The sequence below is a fragment of the Ictidomys tridecemlineatus genome, chromosome 10 (assembly GCF_052094955.1).
Source record: "Ictidomys tridecemlineatus isolate mIctTri1 chromosome 10, mIctTri1.hap1, whole genome shotgun sequence".
Taxonomy (NCBI): domain Eukaryota; kingdom Metazoa; phylum Chordata; class Mammalia; order Rodentia; family Sciuridae; genus Ictidomys; species Ictidomys tridecemlineatus.
The window spans coordinates 129177591-129200317 of NC_135486.1; the positions used below are offsets into that span (position 1 = coordinate 129177591).

The window sequence follows — 22727 nt, forward strand, 5'->3', positions numbered from 1 at the left end:
GATCAGCAACGACGGAGACCCGCCCGCGGAGGTCCCCCACCCAGCTCAAGTCTAGCCTTCTCCCCGAAGCCTGGACCATGCCCACACTAGACATGGCTTCCCTCAGGCTTCACGCCGCAGGACCGCGCCCGGAGCCGCGAGTCCTAGAGTCCGGCTGGAGAGGCGCTCCGTTCCCACAGTCAACATGGCGGCCGCCGCGGCTTCAGCCCCGGGCGGGCGGCGCTGAGAGGCGGTCACGTGAGCGGCCCAGCTGGGCGGACCGCGCGCGCGCCCGCCCGCCCCGCCGGCCGCTGCTCGCTCGCTGGCTGGCTCGGCGGCGCTCTGAGGTGTGTGGGGCGTCGAGCCCCCGGGCCCGGTGAGGCGCGGCGCGGCGGGATGCGCCGGCGGCCGTGGCGGGGTCCCGGGCCGGGCGGGCGGGCGCGGTGATGAGCGTCGGCGGCCGCCGCCATGTCCAAGGTAACGGCGCCCGGGCCCGGGCCGCCGGTGGCGGCGGCGGGCGGGAAGGAGAAGCGCTCCTTCAGCAAGCGGCTGTTCCGGAGCGGCCGCGCGGGCGGCGGCGGCGCGGGGGGCCCCGGGCCGGCCGCGCCCTCCTCGCCCTCTTCGGCGCGTTCCGTGGGCAGCTTCATGAGCCGCGTCCTCAAGACGCTGTCCACGCTCTCGCACCTCAGCTCCGAGGGCGCCGCCCCGGACCGCGGCGGCCTCCGCAGCTGCTTCCCGCCGGGGCCGGCCGCCGCGCCCACGCCGCCGCCCTGCCCGCCGCCGCCCGCCTCGCCCGCGCCGCCCGCCTGCGCCGCCGAGCCGGTGCCGGGAGTGGCGGGGCTCCGCAACCACGGCAACACGTGCTTCATGAACGCCACGCTGCAGTGCCTCAGCAACACCGAGCTCTTCGCCGAGTACCTGGCGCTGGGCCAGTACCGGGCGGGGCGGCCGGAGCCCTCGCCTGACCCCGAGCAGCCCTCGGGACGCGGCGCGCAGGGCCAGGGCGAGGTCACGGAGCAGCTGGCGCACCTGGTGCGGGCCCTCTGGACCCTGGAGTACACCCCGCAGCACAGCCGCGACTTCAAGGTGAGCCGCGCGCCGCGCCGCGCCGCGCCCCGAGCCCCGGGAGCATCGGCCGCCCGCGTCTTCCCGGGGCTCCTCCAGCCGGCCCACTTCTGCACCGGGTGCTTAGGGCGGTCGGGGCGCGTGACCGTGACCCGCACCCTGATTGCAAGGGAGATTCCTTCGTGCGTTCATCCATCCATCCATCCCATCATCGCTCCCTCCCACCCATCTGTTCATCCGTCCGTCCATCCATCATGGTGTATTGAGAGCCCACTGCGTGTGTGCCACGTCCTGAGTTAGGCACTGGGGAGGGATTTTTTTTTTTTTTTGCCCTGAGCAAAGCTCTGCTTTCAGGGAACTTGCATCCTTGTGAGTTGATAATGGGTCAGGGAGTGTTGAACTGGGTTCAAATCCTGGTTTTGCTATTTACTAGTGGTATGACTCTCAGCAAGTTACTCGCCATCTCTGTGCCACTCACTTATCCCCCCCACCCCCACCCCGTATGGTTACCAGTTTATAGCAAACTAGTTGATGCGTTAGGTTGGACACTTGGAAATTCCCCATTTTTGACTTACAGATTGATATTTAGTAGTAGTCAACCTACCTATGTTAAGTGCTTCAGTTGTTTAGTACCATGCGTATTTGTTGTTTTTTTTTTAAAAAAAGTTATTAAACACTTTAATAAGTTAAGAAGATAATATCAGATAGATAGTGGTTTGAAGAAAGCAGCACCTGGTGATGTGATTGATGAGCTGGCGGTCTGCTTTAAATTGAGGGAGGTGGCTTTGGGTCCTCTTTGCTGTCTGCTGGTGTGGCTACCCCGTATAGTGAGGGTGAGATTTTGAGACTTCAGCCATAGGCTTGGCCCAGTTGGTGGAGGGCCATTTAGACTGCATTATGGAATTGGGCTCTTATTTTAAGCAGAAGGGGAAGATGATTTGCAATTGTGTAAGGGACACTTTTAGGTGGGATGTTGTTGTGGTATTAAATAGAATGAAGTCACATTGTGAGGAAGTCTGTTCCTTTTTGTTCTCTTTATATCCTGATCCTGTGGAGGCGAAAGTTGCAGCATGATATTAGCCTGTTTGTAACACCTCTTCCAATTCCCCACACCCACCCTTTACAGATGGAACAACCTTCAAGTTTAGAGGCTTTGGTGGGTAGCAGTAGTTAGATTTAATAAAGTCATGCTTTTATTGGGCTTATTTTTTCATTTGTCTTTTCTATTTATGGCAAGTGGTGCTGGTTTTCCATTGGTTCGATCAAGTTTCTTTCTAAAATACATTTATTAAGTAAATGATTTGATTACAATATAAAATGGTGATCTGGCCGAGGAGTCTGCACTTGGGTAAGGTCCTGCTTTCTTGCTGAGAAGCAGTATTGCTGGTGTGCATCCCTTCCCTTTTAATACTTTTTACTTGTATTTTGTTTATGTTGCCCAGTAATGTTTTTCTCAAGAAAAAGTGGTTGCTGTTTGATCTTGAAAATTTGAATGGAAATACTTCAGTGAGCTAAGGGCTGGAAAAAAGAGAGTTCTGTATGAGAGATCTCAGAAGGTAGGAGAATGGCCACCAGCTGGCTATTGTAGTAGGTTCTTTGTGTTTCCTGCTCTTTGCTTAGAGCTGCCTGTAAACAGCCATAGCACTTGAAACTTTTCAAGGCCAGAGTGTGGTGTTAAGTTTGGTTTTCTGGTCTTTTTCAAAATGTGAAAGTCAGTTTCTACAGCATCTTAGCATGTGAAGATTTTCATTGCCTTTTATAATACGGTGTTCATTTTTTTTTTTTTAATCCATGAAGCTGTGAGCAGAAGTGGGTTAATAAGTCTGCAAGTGCAGGGGCTGATTGATGACAATTTTGGCAAAGTTGGATGGATTCTTAGAGGTCATTTCCATTACTTTTTATGAAGTCATGTTCACTTTTTTATCCATTAAGCTATGAACAGAAATGGGTCAATAAATCTAAAAGTGCAGAGACTTCATAGTCATGCTTTGGCAAAGTAGAGCAGATTCTTAGAGGACCTGTATTTTTTTAAAAAATGTCATCTTCTGAACCTTTACATTTTACTCGGCATTCATTTATTCACCTCCCATTTACTGAAGTTTTACTCCATCAGTTGGGAATGCATTCTGCACAAGATAGAACAGTCCCCAGTGAGAGTGCCTTAGCAGTAGAAATGCTCAATTAGCTCACGTGGGAGTTCGGGGTGGATGGTTCTGAGGTGGTTCAATGGACCTGCACCATTTCTGTTTTCCCACCCTGTTGTTCTTAGATATTATTGGCTTTTTAGTCTCATGCCTCTCACCTCATGGTTGCCGGATGATGGCAGCTGCAACACCCTACATTCTACCCAGGAAGGCAGGAAGTCATTAGGGAAATAGAAGTTGTTCCAGAAGCCCCTGCAGCAGGCTTCTGCTGCATCTCACTGATATAACCGCGACTGCCATGGAGGCTGGAATGTGGGCATTGGAGTTTCCTGCCTTCCTGGAGGAGATAAGTGGAGGAAGCGCTTGCCTCTTATGCATCCCATGAGAGAGCCTCACCTAATGTGTGTCAGGCACCATCTTTTGAGGAAGACACAGTACCTGTCTCTGAGGAGTAAATTCATGAACGCCACACTAAAGTGCCTCAGCAACACTGAGCCCAGGGCTGGCAAATTCCCCGAGATAGCACTTCTTACACTTTAACTTGCACACAACTCACACTCGTAATTTACATGGGGATCTTATTACAAAGCAAATTGGGATTTAGTAGAACTAGAGCGGGGCCTGGGAATCTGCATTTATTTCTAACCAGCCCTGGGGTGATGCGGATGCTGATAGTGCTGGCCCAAGGACCATACTTTGAATAGCAGGCTCAAAGGAAAAGTAAAACAGTACAGAAAAGGTGACTGGAACAGTGTTCTGAAGGATGACTAGAAATTTGCTGGGCAGAGAAGTGATGGGGCTGGCCTAGCAGAGCATGTATTTTTTGGGGAAACATGTTTAATAGCTGGTTGTATCTTGGAGAGCCATGGGGTGCAGAAAGCTCCCTCCATGTTATAAGGGGTTGTGAGTGGCTGTGTAGGCTGGTTTTGAGTTATCATTTGGAAGTTGAGAATCAGAGCCAATTTTTTTTTTTAATTAACATTTTTTAGTTTTCGGCGGACACAACATCTTTGTTTGTATGTGGTGCTGAGAATCGAACCCAGGCCGCACGCATGCCAGGCGAGCATGCTACTGCTTGAGCCACATCCCCAGCCCTTCAGAGCCAATTTTTAATAAGAGAGCGATATGATCGGATTTTTTCCCTCTCCTTCTCTGACTCTCTCTCTTTTCCATTCAATATGCAAACCTGGTGGCACTGTGGTGATTTGTGACTTTTATTTTTCCCCTAAAATCTTTTATTTTAGCCAAACTTGATGAGCATTATTTTGAGTATAAAGAACATGGAACCCCAAAGAGATGGACATGAGGCTCCCTGTCACCATATCCCTTGCCTGCTTGTGGCAGATGTTGATAAAGATTCTGATACTCTTGTTCAGAGCTCATATTCGGCCTCAGCATCCTGCTCAGTTCTGATGTCTAGGCAGCCACCACCAGTTGGTTATTGTTGGCAGAGGAGATAAAACCAATTTGCCATTTTGAGGTAGTTTGCCTTGAGGTCCCGAAGAGCATTCACTGTCTTTGAATGTGCTTTAATCATCTGAAAATGTTCCTAAGTTTCTAATGCTTCTCTCTGCAAGGTTTTCAAGTAGAATTCCTACTTGCTTTCTAACCACATTGATTTGAGCGTGAGGAGCTTGCCAGGTTAATGGTGTTTTGGTCTGATCTGGGTTCTGTGGTGGTAAAGTTGGATTTTCATATCCCAGAATGAAACAAGTTGAGTGGCCCCACCTTGATATGCTTTAAGAAACTTCTGTAGCTGTCACTTATATCCTATTCTCTCTCTCTCTCTCACACACACACTCTCTCTCTCTCTCTCTCTCTCTCTTTTTTTTTTTTTTTTAAACAGGTGTTTTTTTCTGCTCTTAAAGCACTGATTTTCAGCCAGGGCACTTTTGCTTCCCTCCACACCTCTCCCTACCCCTTGGGACACTTGCCTGTCTTTGGAGACATACTTGGTTGTCACAGCTGGAGTGGAGATGCTGCTGGCATCTTGTGGGTAAATTCCAGGGATGTCACAGAACATTTCAGGGCAACCCCTCTGGTAAAGAATTATCCAGCCCCAAATGTAAATAGTGCTGAGGTTGAGAAAGTGTTGGAGGAATGTTTCCAGCCTCTTCCGCAGTTTTCCTTCCTTTTTCTCTCTCCATCCAGGGTCGTCTTGCTACTCTGGCCTTTGCCTGTGCACGTGTTTACAGCAGCACTAGGGGAAAACTTGGATTTGACCGTATGTCAGTCATTTTCTTGGTAAAACAGTGAAAGTAAACATATAGTGTTGAACCTCTATACTAGTCTGTGCCATTTTAAGGGGAAATCTACTTACTGCTCTCACTTTAATAGGGGCATGGGTGCTCCAGATTCTTGCAGATCCTCTTTGATTTCTAGTTCTCAGTGCCCTTTTGCAACAAGTAAAAAAAAGAAGGCTAGGCATCTTTCAAGCAAGAAAGGTGAGTTTTATATCAGCAATTTTCAAAGCATGTTCTCAAAGAACAGCTAGGAACAGAGTGATCTACTGATAAAAGAACTATGGGGACTTCTTCCAAATTTGCAATAAACAAGAAGTAATTGATTAAAAGACTTTTTTTTCTCCCATATGTGTTCCCGTGCACCTTAATGCCTGGTTCTTATTAATCAGACTTTTGAAGCAGAAGTGCATAAATGAGTTAAGTCCAACAGCCTAGCAATCAAGATTACACTTGCTTAGTGTTTCACCCTATTTTTCCATGGACTCATGCTGGGGAGCTCTGATGATATGCTGTAAACAAATGATGTTAAATTTCCAGGTTTGTGTAAAGCTTTTTTTTTTTTTTTTTTTTTCAGTTGTAGATGGACACAATACCTTTGTTTTGTTTATTTACTTTTTTTATGTGGTGCTGAGGATCAAACCCAGTGCCCGACACAACGTTATGCAAGCGCTCTACCACTGAGCCCCAGCCCCAGCCCCTGTGTAAAGCTTTTTAGTATGCTGTTATATCAATGTTTCCCCCAAAGCAGTCTGACTTCAGGGTGTCCCCTGAGTCATTTGAAATGTAGGGAAAAATGAAGTTGTGTAGGTCACATTTAGATTTGTGATAGAATGGACATCTCTTCCCGATCAGTTCCCTTGTCTGTCACACGTTGTCACTTGAGTTTTTGTAAAGTTCCAGATCTCTGAAGGAGAAAGGAACGTGGTGGAATCCTAAGGTTGCAGACTTGGAAGCAGCCTTGGATGTGGTATGACTAGGCCCGGCCTTTCCAGATGAGGGGACCAAGGCTCACCCCCAGACTTAGGCGGAGGAGCAGAATCAGAGTTCCGATCTCCATTCACTGCCCTGCTGAGGTTCATACTGAATCCTGGGCCTGGGGTGGCCTCATCAGTACAACCATTGAAAAGATAGCTCTTAACATAAAACTTCAGCAAGCAGAGTGGACGTGCCAAAACGTGTAGCATCTTCCCCCTCTGAGATTGTGGTTCTGAACTGTAGGAAAATAAGATCATCCCGCAGCTAGATTCAAATGTGTGCCATGGCTTCTCAAGCTCAGGTACTTTTAAAAGTCTTCTTAAAAACAGTGTAAATGCATATGTAAATGTGTGGATCTCTCGCCAGTAAGGTTTGAGTTGATAAATGCACCTTAGTAAAGGAGAAATATAAGCATTATAAGAAATATTCCAAGAGGACTACTTGGGGGATAGAAATACACGGGACAACTATAGAACTCCGTATTTGCTGATGTTTTAGTTCATTCTCTGCTGCTGTGACAATTCCACAAACTGGGTAACTTAACACATTTTTATTTCTTAATAGTTCCGGAGGCTGGCAAGTCTGAAGTCCCACCTCTGGTGAGGGCTTTCTTGTTTCATTATCCATGTCAGAAGATGGAAGGACAGAGAGTGAGAGCCCTTGTCTTGTGAGAGAGGTAGAAGGAAGAGAGTAAGATCAGGGGGAGGCCAAACCCATACTTTTGTCCCTTGATAACTAACCCACTTGTGTGATGATGACATTCACCCCTCTACCAGGACAGAAGCCTTATGATCTAAGCACCTCCTAAAGGTCTCGACACCTGCATTGAAGATGAAATTTCTAGCACATGGAAACATATTCCCAGCACATGAGACACATTGAAGACATTGCAGCTAACTTAAGCCCTGTTAAATGCACAGTTATTGTGTTTAGGTGAGGGATTGGGAATAAAGGATTAAGTGTGAAGATTTAGGACCAGATTCTTGCCCTCAGAATTTACCTTATTTTAAGGAAGCTATTTTTAGGTATACTGAGAGACAGTTCAGTGGGAGTTCAGAGAGGGACAAGAAGCAGAAGATTCATTCATTCATCCTTTTCATTCATTATCAGCAATTCAGCGTCTACAAATTTGAGTTCCAGCTCCATGTTCTCTGAACACACGGTGCTAGTCACTGTGTGGTATTAGTGGTAAACAAAAGGTATGGGGATGGTAAAAAGGAAAAGGCTGCATGGCTCCTTCCCTAATGCACCTTGCCACAGAGGAGGCTGACGTTAACCAGTGAACACTGATAAATGTGAAATTAAAAACGATAAGAGCGGGCTGAGGTTCTGGCTCAGAGGTAGAGCACTCGCCTACCATGCATGAGGCATCGGGTTCGATCCTCAGCACCACATAAAAGTAAAATAAAAAAGATATTGTGTCCACCTATAACTAAAAAATAAATATAAAAAAAGGATAAGAGCAAAGAAGAAAAAGATAAGGTGTATGAGAAGGAATAATGTGTGTGACTGGGCAGGAGAAATAAAAGATCAGCGTGAAAAGTTCTATAGTTGGAAAGAACTGGGGGTGCTTTTAAAAGTCTGACAGGCCTTGTTTGCAGCTCAGAGAGCCAGTAGAGGGGACAGAGGCAGTAAGGAGGCAGGCATCAGGACAGGTCATATGGCACCTGGAGGCTGACCTGGGGGGTTTAGGTTTTATTCTAAGAGCAAAGGGGTGGCTGTTGCTGGTTTTAGATAGAGCTCTGGCATGATCTCATTAAAATGCAAAGTGGACATTCTGGGTGCTGAATAGGTGTGTAGAATGGGAGCAGGGAGGCCGTCTGTCACCGGTGAGGCATTTGTGACCTTCTAGGTAGAAGCGGTGGTGGGTGGAGATGGAGAAGTAGACAGTTGATATATGTCTGCAGTAGCCTCTTTTTTTTTTTTTTTGTGGGGGCGGGGTTTACCAAGGATTGAGCCCAGGGGCCCTGGACCACTGAGCCACACCTCCAGCCCTATTTTATACTTTATTTAGAGACAGGGTCTCACTGAGTTGCTTAGTGCCTCATTTTTGCTGAGGCTGGCTTTGAACTCATGATCCTTCAGCCTTAGCCCCCAGATCACCGAGTCCGGCTCCGGCTGTGGCAGCCTCTTTAGATTTGCTGAGTCTTGATTTGGGGGAGGGCACGGAGGCAGTGGGGATTCAAGAATATCTCCCAGCTGCATGTTCTGAGCAGCTCAGAGATTGCTGGTGCTGGATACTCATTTGAGGAGAAACAGGTTTTTGGGTTTTTTTTTTGGTGGTGGGGGGGAACCAGCAGATCATATTTGGATGTATTAAATAGGACACTACTGGAATGTCCAGAGGCAGTTGAAATAAGGGAATCTAGAGCTCAGATTGATTCTGGCTGGAGAATCAATCAGCCTGTAGATGGTATTGAAAGCCATGAGCTGGAGACTTAGAAAGTGGTTTGAGGATAAATAAGGCGTGGATAGTAAGTAGGGAAAGAGAGAACATTCCAGGTTCTGGTGAAAAATTCTGAGGAGAGGTAGAGAGGTGGCATAGCCTAGGAACAGGAAGCCTGGAATCGAACAGGGAGTTGGCACTGTGGGTGCCAAAAGCCCTGTCCCTTACCCACTGGGAAAGTGGTATTCCTCAAAAAAGGTCTCCAGATGTTGCTAAGTGTCCCCAGGGGGTCAGAATTGCCCCTGCTTGGGAACTGCTGTTATGGAGAAAAGGGGAAATAAATGAAGATGACTGGGAGAGGTGGGGGCAAATTATGGCTGGCTTTGAAAGTCTGTCACAACAGTTTAGTCTTGAAGCTGCAATTAGTAGTGATTCAAATTGAGGCTTCCTGAGGGTGCAGAGAGGGATTTGGTGAAACCGAGGTTTTAGGAGAATGGGTCTGACTGTGAGCCAAACTGTAAAAGCAGGAGAGCGGTGAAGTGAGGAAAAGGAGAAGAGGTGGGCGCAGGAGATGTTTCGAGGCCATTGTGACATTGAGAGAACTCCAGAGGTGGAGTGGTAAAGGGAACACCGGGTTTCAGGCCTGGGCGGACGGAGGGGAACTAAATGGGGACATGTGGTAGAAACTGAGCAGTTGGAACGGGAAGTGGTGTGTGGGTGCCAGGGGAAGAGAAGACCGTCCTTTGAATTTGGATATCTGGGCTGGGGTCATGGGACCCCCACACAGCGCCAAAGGGTAGTCTTAATAGTTGGAAATAGGGCGTTATTTCAGACCTGGATTCTGTACAGACAGGTGATAATTCCAGTGCCTAGTGGCCAGAGGCTGAAGGCCAGGCCCTTGGGGGAAACTAAACTGAGAGGAGAGAGAGGAACTGTTGAAGGGGGAGACCGAGGTAGGAGGGAAAGGCAGAAGGCAGAGTCGGGAGACCTGGATCACCTCACAGTGTGACTACGTGCTTTTAGGCCTGAATACGGTGTGGAGCTGCAGATATGTCAGTTTATACCTGTTAAGAATCAAAATTCATGTTGGTGTCATAGCCAAGAAATCATTGCCAAATCCAATGTCATGAAGTTTTCCCTGTCTCAAGAATTTTATAGTTTAGTTTCTTATGTTTAGGCTTTCAGGGTTTTTTTTTGGTAGGGCTGGGGATCAAACCCAGGACTTGGTGTATGCTGGCAAGTGTTCTACTATTGAGCTGTATTCCCAGCCTCCTTTTGATCCATTTCAAATAAATTTTTATAGGTAGTATAATGATCCAACCTAATCCTTTTGCCTGTGATAATTAGGTTTTTCCCAAGACCTTGGATAAAAAGTCTTTCCTATCTTTATACAATGATCTTGGCACCCTTGTTGAAAATCAGTTGATTATGTGAGGCTTCACTTCTGAGCTCCCTGTTCTATTCTGTTAGTCTGTATGTCTGTCTTAATGCCAGCACTGCCCTGTTTTGATTATCAAAGTTATTTGTGTAGTAAGTTTTGATATCAGGTATGACTCCTCAAACTTTTTCTTTTTTCAAGATCATTTTGGCTTCAGAATCTCTTGAGATTCTACAGGAATTTAATGATGGATTTTCTAAGAAAACGCTGTTAGGATTTTGATGGGAATTGCATTCAGTCTTAGATTTCTTTGGGTCGTAGGTCATAGTGTCATCTTAACACTATTAAGTCTTCCAGCCCAGGAACAGGGGGTGCCTCTTCATTTATGTCTTTAATTTCTTTCAGCTCTGTTTTGTAGTTTTCTGTGTATTGTTGTTCCCCCCCCCACTTCTTGATTAAATTTATTTCTAAGTAATTCATTCTTGTTGATGCTATGTAAATGAATGGGTGTGTGTGTGTGTGTGTGTGTGTGTGTGTGCGTGTGTACACGCACTGCACGGATGTGAGCATGCTTAAGCAGGCTCTCTAACACTGAGCTACACCTTCAGCCCTATAAATGGAATTGTTAATTTTCTTTTTGGATTGTTCATTGCTAGTGTATAAATGAAAGTGATTTTGCATGTTGATTCTGTACCCTCAGCTTTGTTAAATTCATTTATTAGCTCAAACAGAATTTTCTGGAATCTTTGGGGTTTTCTATAAACAGGATCATGTCATTTTTAAACAGAAATAATCTTAACATTTTTCTTTCTAGTTTTCATGCGTTTTGTTCCCTTTTCTTGCCTGATTACTTTGCCTAGAACTTTCAGTGTTATGTGAATAGAAGAGGCAAAGTGGGCATCCTGGAGGACAGGCCTTCTGCCTTTCCCCATAGTGTTTGGTGTTGGCTGAGGATTTCTGCATATGGGCGTTATCATGTTGAGGAAGTTTCCGTCTGTTCCTAGTTTGTTGAATGTGTGTGGGGTGTGTGTGGGGTGTGTGTGTGTGTGTTTAAGTCATGAAAGAGTATAGAGTTTTGTCAGATGTTTTTTTCTGCATCAACTGAGATGATCATGTATTTAGCTTTTTCCCAGTTCATTCTGTTAATGTATGCTTATTACATTGCTTGATTTTTGTATGTTGAACCGCTTTTTATTCCAGGAATAAATCCTACTTGGTCATGGTGTCTCTTGAGATGTTGAAACCTCCTCACTTTCTTTCTGTCTTCTCCATTTCATCTTTGTATAGTGTATGTGTGTGTAAGTAACAACTTCATTAAACATTGATACACTTGACATGAATTTCTTAGCCAGGTTCCATAGCGCATATACCCATTTTCCAACCCAGCAAATGTGAGGCTAAGGCATGAGGATTACACATTCGAAGCCAGCCAGTTTAGCCATTCCTAACTAACCTAAAGAGACCCTGGTTCAAAATAGAAAAAGGGAGGTAGCTCATTGGTAAAGCACCCAAGGGTTTGATCCCCAGTACCCAAAACAAAACAACAACAAAAAATATGTGTCTATTTCCTTCAGTCTCCTATTTTTCAATTTTAGATTGGTATATTTGTGTATTATAGAAAGTCTTAGTTTATATTTTTCAACCTGCCCCTTTTCCATAATTGCTTTTATTACTATATAGCTGAAAAAGTTACTCTTGCATATAGAATAATTTTTTCCCCTTTTTTGTTCTATTATGTTCTAAATTTTCTCTCTCTCTAGTACTTTGGAGTTGACTTTGGTGCTTGTGTAAAGTGGGTGTTTATCCTAAGGTTTGGCATTTCCTATCTTGTATGAATGGTGAGTGGTTGAGAGCTAGGCCACACTGCCCATGTGTGAATCCCACTGCACTGCTTCCGTGGAACCGTGGAGCTGAACTCTCTGGGCTCCCTTTCCTTATCTTAAAAACAGAGAAAAGAGTATTTCTACTTCATAAGCCTGTTTTGAAAACAAACAAGAGAAGGACTTGGCCAGGGCCTGGCTCAGATGATGATGTTACCATTACTACCCAACCTTATTATCACCTTGCTATACACAAAAAGTTTCTCCCTGTTTAGGATTTCTGAATTTTGTATCGCTTCAATCTTTTTGTTGGTACCATGTAGTATTATTATTGCTTCTTACTCTTTCTCATGTTGTTCTTTAAAAGTTCTCCAAATTTTAGGTCATTTTGCTAATAAGTTTCAAAAAAACCTCGAAGTATATTGTGTGAATTTTAATGTTAGATACCTTTAATTTGAGACAGATAACCATGTCTACTGAATGCCTGCCGCCATTGATAAAATCAGTATCTACCAACAAAACATTAATAATGTTACAGTGAGAAAATCTGAATCAACTGATAACTGAGAAAAGAATTCAGAGTGAATAAATAAATGCTTGTTCCCCAAAGGAACAGGGTTGTGTGAATTTACTCATATACTCCTCCAAGGATCAGACAGTCCCCATGTTGTGTGAACTGTTTGAAAAAGAAACACTTACTCTCAGAATCAAGAGGATTTGGTTTCTTAAACCTACTCTCTGTTTCCCCCTCCCCTTGCTGGTGACTGTTGTCTTCTTCAGCCTGAGTCTCTGTACTTGGTTTGTGGGAAGTGCACAGCGCTTGGCTAATCTGTCTGAAGAGGCCACATCCAAGGACACTTCACTCCAGCCTCCTTGTAAAGGGGAGGTCTGGTGAGGGGTGTTCTGACGCACACTTTGGTCAGATCTTAAGAACTAGCCTGATGACTCTTACTGGACTTTAAGCTTTCAGAGAGGAAGGGAGAAATTGGAAGAGGGCGTGGCAGGCCTCGGGCTATGGGATTTTATGAGCACAGTTGTCTGAAAATCAAAGGATCTACCTTAATGGTAGAGTACCTGTCACTGGACTCCTGCAGGCAGTCTTGGTGACTTGCGCCCCATTGTGGGTTGGGCTGGATTCTGCTTCTTTTCCTTTGCTTGTCTCTTGCTCCCTTCTTCTGACTTTTGATCACCTATAAAATGCCTGCTGGAAGTTGATGGTGTTGGCAGCTTGATGGGTGGGAAAGAACAAAGAGGAGGAGAAGCCAGGAGATTGAGGTTTTGGAGTAGGAGTCCAGGGGTGATGTTCCTCAGGACTGGAAAACAAAGTGATTAGTGGTTGCGTGGGGAGTGGAGTTCAGTTGGAGAGGCTCCTATGGTAACTGAGCATTAGAATCCCAGAGAAGCTCTTGGTGGAACTGTACTTGTTGAATGCTAAATTTTCAGGTGCTGCGCAAAGTGAAGCTGAAGTGGTCTAGACAGAGAAGTATCTTCTAAGTCAGGACACAGCTGTGGTAATATAGAGGCTGGTCCTCAGCCAGTTTTAAATTTTCCTTTGGCCTAAAGTTTTTGGTTTGACTCTGCCACTTTTGTTTTGTTACTAGTGTGTGGTTTGATGGATTTTTCCTGTCCCCTTCTATACACTGGTCACAATGAGGGGCTATTAAATGGGGCAGTGTTCTCTGTGTAGTTCTCCACAGCTGTTTCCTATAGTAAAGACTCTGGAAAACAATGACCTCATAGTTTCCATAAAAAAAATCCTTTTATATATAGTAGTGGAAAAGAAATCATTCAAAATTGAGTAATTTAAAGTTCTGCCCTCTGTTGCTTCTTCCTTCAAAAATATTCTTGTTTGCTCTGCTCATTAATTGTTCATTGGCTGTTCCTCAAATGACCTTCTGTGTTAACAAACAACAGTTTTGCAGTGGCGCCTATCAGGATGACTTGTCTTTCATGAAACCATGATTGTTCGTTGTCTGTTTAGCAGCCATTGTCTTATGTCATGGACTGTGGAGTTCCTAGAGGAATTGGCCAGTCACTGAACATCTGTTGCTTCTTCCCTCCAGTTGTCCAGCTCGGAAGGCAGTAAACAGTGTATCCACAAACAAACAGTTCACGTGGTGGAAGATTTCATGGTGCTGTTGGACCTGCTCCTGCTGGGAGGACTTTTAAGCTCATTAACCAGATCAGCACATCTTTTTACCTTTAACTTTTGGCATTTTTCTAATCTTTTAAGAACAGGACAAAGCTCTTTGATCTTTTCAGGAGATCTTAAAAACATTATTATTCATAATTCTGAAAGCCCCATTCATTTATGTAGAGCCAGATTATTTACAAGATAACTTCAAATTCATATGATGTTTCAAAATTTAATCTTCACAACAACTCTGTGAAGAAGCACTGATAACTCTCTAATTTTTTTCCTTTAAGGGTACCTAGGATTTAACCCTGGGGGCAATTTACCAATGAATCACATTCCCCGTTTTTTAAAAAAAATTAATTTGTTTTAGTTAGTTATACATGACAGTTGAATGCATTTATGCACTTTGATATACATAGATGGGATATAATTCCTCATTTTTTCTGAGTATACATGTTGCAGAATCATATTGGTCATGCAGTCACATATATACATAAAATAATAATGTCTGTTTCATTCTATCTCTTTTTTTTTTTTTAATTTTGAGAAAGGATTTTCACCAAATTGCTTTTAAAGTTTGGAAGTTAGAATTCACTGCAAGTAAGTAGCAGGGGTAGGACCGAAATCCTGCATGTTTTTTGTGAGCACGAAATGAGAAGATGTAAGTAAGGGTTCATTGTTGAAACTAGTAAGATGGATGGTGCAGGCACGTGTTCTCAACTTAAGGCCATCTGATTATCCTTACCTTTTCCTCAAGTAACCAAAGCCCTGAAAAACAAGCAAGTCGATGATGTGATTCTTCACACTCTGTATGGTTCTGGGGCCACTCATTATGACACTTGTTTTCCTGACCTGCTCCTTTCAGCGCTATGGTTCTCTATTGACATTGCAGATTTTCATGTATCATCCATCCTATTTGTAAAAATATTTTTGCTAGTGAATTGCATGAGGACCTAACAGGTGCATTACTTCAATTTGTAAATGTTCTACAACATACAGTTTATATTCAGAGTTACACGGTACATGAAAATCTTTAATGAAAATTAATAACTGACATAGAATGCCATATCTTGCATTGGAGTTAACAAATGCGCTACCCATAGTTCCTTTACATAGGGTCTGTTTTCAGTTCTTAATCTCCTTTCAAAGAAGTGTCATGATCTGGGGAGGTGATAGTGCTGTTCTAGTCAGACCACACCTTAGATTTTAAGTTTCATGCTGGGACATTACAGTGTTGTCTAATTCTGGGAGTGACAGCTGCATTGTGTCTGGATGGTGGTGCAGGAGCAGGGAAGTAGAGCTCCTGTTTGCCTCCCAGGGGGGTGTCCTCTAGTGGTGAGAGAGCTTCCTGGCACATAATTCCAACTCTCCTAGTTCCAGCCATCATGTCTCAGGTATATATCCACATTAGCCTTCCAGCCTCTCCCTGTTTCTAAACTTTCTGTTCCAACTGATGGTTTTTATTGCTGCTAGGTTAATCTTCTTAAAGCTTACCTGTAGTTATATTATTTTTCTTTTTAAAAATTGCCAATACTTTTCCTTTTATATACAAAAGGTAGTGTGAGTGTGTTAGCTTGCCATTTAAACTTCCCATGATGTGGCCCACCTTCTCCCTACCCAGAGAGACAGCGGACATGGGGAGAGCTGAAGACTCAGACTTGGGTCCAGATCCTGAGATCTGAGGCAAGTAACTTCCTTCTCTTAGCTGTTTCCTCTTTTATATGTTGCTTTCTTCATAGGATTGATATCAGGAATAGGAGAAATACAGTGTTAGGCACAGAGGAATCTGTTAGTATTGTTATTCATGGCCACCTGACCATCCTGCAGCTTTTTAAATGCTCCATACTTCTCTGTCTGTCTTGCTTTCTCTCTTTCTTCTTCCTGGGCCCAGGGTACAAACATTCTTCAAGACCTACTTTAAAAACCACTCCTGTGCAAAAGTTCCCTTTAACTCCCGTGGTTGGAAGTAATAGCTGCCTCATTTAAAAGCAGGTAGCATTTTTTATGAAATTTCTAGTGATACTAGTACGTCTATCTCTCATATACTTATGTTTAAACAATAACAGTAATAGCTAGGTATTCAGAAAACTATGAAAATTTCATGTCCCTCTCAACCAGTGTCAACAATTACTTATTTGTAGGTAACCTTACTCCATTTGTTTAACTGTTGTCTTTCTTCCCAAAAACCTTTGAAGCAAATTTCAAATGTGTTTCATCCATAAATATTTCAGTATATCTCTTTAACGGCTAAGTATGCTTTAAAAAATCATCTATTTTCCACCTAAGGAAAGTTAACATTAATTTCTTATTATCAGTTATCCACTATTGTTCACATTTTTCTGATTGTCTCACATTCATTTAGTCATGCACAATAGAGATTGTATGTGTGTGTGTGTGTGTGTATTACAGTTTGTGTATATTAGGACTCAAGTCATAAATTTTCAATGGATTGATAAATCATTTAAGACTCTCATAATCTGTCCTTTTTTATTTTAGTTTTTTTCTCTTGTAATTTATTTGTTGAATGAATTGGGTGTTTGTCTTAAAATTTCCAATCTCTTGTAAACTGATCATAAAATCCAATGTAAATGATTACATAAAAAGTAAAATAAAAAGGCATATGTAAGACCAGCTCCATTTAAAAAAAATTGTCAGGTTCATTAGATATAAAGGTACTGTTTAATCTGTAGATGTTTTAAAATGCATAGTCTCCTTTTCTATATGTATCTTGTCATGGACCAATGACAAAGAGTTCACCTGTTGCTGGGTCATATTTTGAAGAGCTTTGACAGACATTGTATGATTTTTTGTGCAGCTTCATTTAAAATGTGGTAGTTATATATAAAGTGGTAGTTATATCTCAAAAGTTTAACAAAATTAAAGTTGAAAGTTTTCCCTCCTTTTTTTGGGGTGAAACTGTGTTGTGTGGGTGGCATTGAAAATTTGCATCAGGAACCTATTCTGTCTGGTTGTACTTTTTGTAATGTCAATAGTCATTGATGATTATTCTCTAATCTGTTAATTCATTAAGGGTCAGAAAGTGGTAACATTATAATTCTAAAATTCACTCTTTATTAGCTAGAATACTGAAGATATTCTTGCCCTCATCAATTATTTGGTTACCCTAAAGCAAATTTGTAGAAAGTCTAGATAAATGTTTGGGTCCCTCTCTTTATTTTCCAGTTTTCACAATAATTATTTGATTTCAGATGTGGCTAGTTTTGGTAACCTATGAACTCAAGAGTTTAAGTGTATTTGATTGTTTAGTCAATTATAGTTATTAACCTTTTTTTGGGGGGGGGTGTAGTTCTTGTTATGTTGTCTTAGACTGATCTGATACTCCTGGGGTCAAGCAACCTCCTGCCTTGGATCTGCTCAGTGCTGGGGCTACGGGCTAGTACCAGCATACTTTGCTGTTAACCTTTTTTTTTTTGGTGGTGCTGGGGATTGAACCCAGGGCCTTGTGTATGCAAGGCAAGCACTCTGCCAACTGAGCTATATCCCTAGCTCTTCGCTGTTAACCTTTTTGTTGCTCCAAATTTTGATCATTTGGAACAGGTTGCCTTCCAAGTCCTTTTGACACAATACCTGTATTCTGTGCTGTTAAACCAGAGTAGAAGGAAGCCAAGGCGTTCTAAGCAATCTTACGTTTCTTGTACCAGGTTTGGAATCTCTTTAAGGAGCTCTGGTTCTTCGATGGTAAATGGTATTGAGAGACCAAATCTGGGCATTAGGGTTATGCATAGTTTCCAAGAAATGGATAATTTCTTTTAAAGTTAAATCATGATTTCATATTCATAATTCCAGTTCTGGGTTTCAGAGGTTTTATTTACCTCATTGGTCTTATAACTGTGTCTCCTTTCTCCCAAGCTGAAAATCCTATTTGTAACACCCATTTAAATTCTTACTTGCCTTATGTCATCATTCACTGACAAGTCACAGAATGATAACCCCAACACTACCACAAATAATATGAATATTAAAAAGTGGTTTAAGATTATTTGTAAGTTTTTTTTCTTTTTTGTCTATAATAGGGTATATCCTACTAAGTTTGTACAAGTTACAGTGTCTTAAAGCCACTGTGGTTCTGTCATCAACTGGATATAAAATTAAAATAATTTGTTTCTCTTGATTTTGAGGGATTGCTGTTTAAAATTTAACTTTGTTGCATAATTGTGCAAAAAATAGAATATGTGGCCCAGAGACAACTCTGCAAAGCAAAATCTGTTCAAAAGTCTAGCTTTGTCTGATTTTTGTACCCTATTTCTATTCTTCCCAAATTTTGTGATTTAGTCTTTGTTTAAATGTAAGCAGATATGTATGAGTATGTGTGTGTATGGTGTGTATTCATATTCTCCCTTTTATTTGCATAAATAGTAGCAGACTATGCATGTTTTTCTCCATCTCTTTCATGTAACTATCATAGGAGTGCTTACCATATGCTGTGCACAGTGGATTATTGTATTTAATCTTTATAGTGTTGCAAGGTAGACACACAGATTGTTATTTGTTTTCAGATGAAGAAAGGGACATCTCTGCACAGACTTTTAATTCCAGGATTCTCTTTATCCCCTGTAGTAACTAGTCCTGTTCTTTGTGTGCATATTCATGAGTACACAAGCAAGGAACTCCCTATTCTGCTTTGAGTAGTGATTGGGGCTGGGGGGCAGCAAAGACAGGCTTTGTTTAAACTGTAGGGAAAGACATTCAACCCTGTCTTTATTTGAGGGCCTTGGTTTTCCGTAGCTGGAGAAGAATAATAGTTAAGGTCCTCTTGTCTGACCAGAGTTGCCCCCAGCTGTTAAAAGATGCATTAAGTTGAAATGTACTTTAATCTTACCCTAACGAAAGAGTCCCTTTTTAACAGTTTAGTGACTCCTTGGTAAATCTCCCTTTAATTCATGGAAGTTATAATAAACTAGAGTAATTAAAGAAAAGACAACTCCTCCAACAGCAGCTGCCCATGGCAGATAGCTACTCGTTAATGATATCAGGATTATACAGAGGACACGGCAGCTTTTTATCCTGCATCCTGCAGTAGGAGGGTTACTTACCCTTCTGGCTCTGCTGTGATATGGCAGCTTGGTTGGGCTGCTGTGACCGATGCCATCTCTGGCCATATGGATCTCCTAGACTTCAGGCTGTCAGCATCAGAGGACAGTGTTGGGAGGAAGTGAGGGTTGGGGCCAGCAAGGTTTGGGGTCTCCTCATTTTCTTTTGAAAATCTGTGAACCCAGGAATTTTGAATTTAGTCAGAATTCTGGTGCGGCTGTGTTGGCTGCACTGTGTTTCCTTATTTTTCTTTTCATTGCCATATAACATCAGCCTTATAGATCCTGGCATTGAACAGCTGTGGGTTCCTTTACATCTGAGTGATGAAAACATTTTAGCAGGAAAAACCAGCCTATGAGAGCAAGCCTGTGACACATGAAAGGGACTCTGGCAGGACAAAGGTGTGGAGATTCCTGCAAAAGGCCACTGTATGAAATGCTGAAGAGGAATAATGCTCTGCCTCAGAGTCTTCTCCAGGTCTGGCCTGGCAGCCATAAGGGATGGCTTCCCTTGGGGCAGCTGTGCTCAGGGCTCTGGCCCTAGGATTGCAGACAGTGACTCACGGCGGGGTAATCCTCAGCAGGGTGTGTTCTGTGCCATTGTACTGTCATTGTATCATCTTTTGAAAAAACATGGTGATACTCCATTCATCTGACCTTTTGGGAAGTTCATTTTTTACATTTTATTTTTCAGATAAATTTTTTGAACATCAGATCTTAAAATTTTCACTTTTTTTTTGAGAGGGTTTTAGATGGATAAGCTACACGCTGTACACTCCCCCAGGGAGAGAATCCTGGACACACTTTCGCTTTCCTTTATTTGAGTCTCTGATGTGACCATGCTCTATGAGTTCCATTCTGTTTTATGGGAGGTTTTTTGGGGGGCCAGTTGGACAACACAGGGCCTTTAAGTGTTGGATCTGGATCGCTGCGTTGTTTGGGTTCTTGTTTGGCTTTGTGTGTTCTCCTCTACCGATTCCCACGTCTTCCTCCATGTCGTGTTCTCTTGCTTCATCCTCCTCCTGGGAGCCTACACCTTCTTCCTCACTTCTCTGTTTTACAGTTTCTAATCTGCTTTTAGTTAAGTAACTAGATAAATAGAATTGGCTCTAAATAAGATGAATTGTGGTCTAAGAGTCTGGCTAGATTTTAGTGTGTTTCTTTTTAGAAGACAACATTTTCTTTCAAATTTCTAAGTAAAGTATGGCATATACATACAGAAAAGTGCATAAGCCATTAGTGTACAGCTTGATGAATTGCCCTAAAGTAATAATTTATCACCTCGATCAAGAAATAGGGCATCACCAACACTCCAGAGGCTCTGTGCACTCTCCCTTCCCCACGCCACCCTCCCTGTCCTGCCCAGGAGACTACTCTCCTGGCTTCCAGCACTGTCAGTCAGTTTTGTCTATTTTTGAACTTTGTTATATGTTAAATAATAAGTGTTTATTTTAAAAAACAGCTTTATTGAGATAGTTTACTCAGCATGTAATTCACCTATCAAAGTGTACATTTCAGTGGTTTTCAGTTTATTCTCAGGTTGGGCAACCATCACTGTGATTTTAGAAAAATTGTATTATTCCCTAAAGATACCAGTGCTCATTAGCACTCACTCTCCGTTCCACCCTCCTGCCCTGGGCCACTACTAATCTACATTTCATATAAATGGAATCTTACAGTAAGTGGCCTTTTGTTTCTGGCTCCATTCACTTGGCATTGGGGTTCAAGGCTTATCATGTTGTGGCATGCATCATGCTTCAATCCTTTTTGCAGCCAAAAAATCCATTTTATGAATATTTACATTTTGCTTATCCATTGATGGACATGTGAGTTGTTTCTGTTCTTGGCTGTTATGAATAATTCTGTGGGACACCTGAGTATAAATTTTTGTGTGGGCACATTTTTTTCATTTCCCTTGGGTATAGGAATAGAATTGCTGGGTCATATAATAATTATGATTAATTAAGGAGCTGTCAGACTCTTTGCCAACATGCCTGTACCATTTTATACTCCCACCATCCATGTGTGAGGATTCTAATTCTTCCTTATCCTTATCAATACTTGTTAATTTTTTATTTTTATAACCATCGTAGTGTGAAGTGTTATCTCATTGTGATTTTGTATTATGCATCAAGTATGTATTTTTTGTGTCTGGTTTCTTTCCTAAGATTTGTTATAACTCCATTTCACTAAGGGTAGTATTCAAATTATTATAGAAAACTTAGAAAGTATATAAAAGTTAAATGAATAAAATGAAAAAAATATGTTATTTGGCGTGTTGCTTTCTTGCCCTCTGCTGTATTTAACCTAGTGTAGACCATGCACTGTATGTGTATATAGTTTTGCATTTATTTCATATTGTATTTTGAGAGATTTTTGTCATAAAAGTTTTCAAATTATTGCATGAGATACTGCAGTTTATTTTTGAGCACTTAGATGACTTCTGGTTATGATGAACCTTTTTTTTTTCTACATGAATCTTTCACTTTTGATCATTTCTTTAGGCTGTAGGAGTGAAATTCCTGATTAGTAGGAAGGCTAATTAAATCATATTCTTACCTTATTTTACAGAAGGATTAACTACTAGCAGTGAGTAAGGATAACTATAGTATACCACTATTGGAATAATAAAAGAAAAAGAAATCTTCTAATTAATCTCTATGTGAAACATAGCATTCTGCTGGTTTAACAGATTCCTAGTGCATTTCTTTGATGAGTAGTAGGTAGGAAAGTTTGATCTGATCTTTAAAGGGGAAGTATACCTACAGGATAGTAACGTGTTGCTTAGGGAATGACACTATTCTGATTTCACAGACTTTGTCTTGGCTTGCTACCTATGTATTTGTACATTCTTGCATTTAGCATCCCCCTAAAGGAGATGATCCAGGCCTCCACTGACTGGAATTTGGTCAAGATGGGGCCAGGTCAGGCCTAGGCTGGGAAAGTTCTAAATTGACTTTGCTAGGAAAATACTGGAGCCAGGAGGAGCTGGAGACTCCACGTTGGTGCTGGTTTTTATGGAATTTCATTATTGTGGCAAAGGCTGAAGGAATAGGTGGAAGCTGTGAGGGATTTGGGGACCACGCCTGTCTAGCTGAGGGTCAGCCTGGCTTGACTGGAGCCTGGACCTAGCACTGGGCGTGGAGAGGGGGTGCAGGGCCCGGGGTTGAAAAGCATCTCCAGCCAATTAAGATTTACTGGGAGCACCTGGGGTTTATGGTACTGTGCATAATGTGCAGTGAAACTCACGGAATCTGCTTGTGAGTAGTGCCTCTTGGTTACTGCTAATTGACGATCCAGTCATAAAAGAGCAATAGCAGAATAGTGATTCAAAGCAAGGCTGTTTTCAGAATATTTTGGATCTTATTATAAAACCTGTTCAGTGAAAAAATATCAATAACTAAGAGGACATCCATTTTTCCTGTTTGTGTGTAGATATACACAGTCTTGTGTTTTTTTGTGTTTAGAGAAGAAACAGTTCATCCTGTTATCTTCAGGTTCTCCGCCCACGGATTTTACCAGCTGCCCATGGGGTGGGGATTGCATCTG

At 42.6% G+C, this 22727-nt stretch overlaps 1 protein-coding gene across 1 annotated transcript in view; it reads left to right on the forward strand.

Moving 5' to 3' along the window:
- The first annotated feature begins 293 nt into the window (after positions 1–293).
- The window catches only part of Usp31 (ubiquitin specific peptidase 31), a 71461-nt gene continuing 49027 nt past the window's right edge, over positions 294–22727 (forward strand). The window contains exon 1 of the mRNA XM_078024215.1: positions 294–1065. Within this exon, the coding sequence (XP_077880341.1) occupies positions 448–1065 (618 nt within the window). The 5' untranslated portion in view covers positions 294–447. The remainder of the gene's footprint in view (positions 1066–22727) is intronic.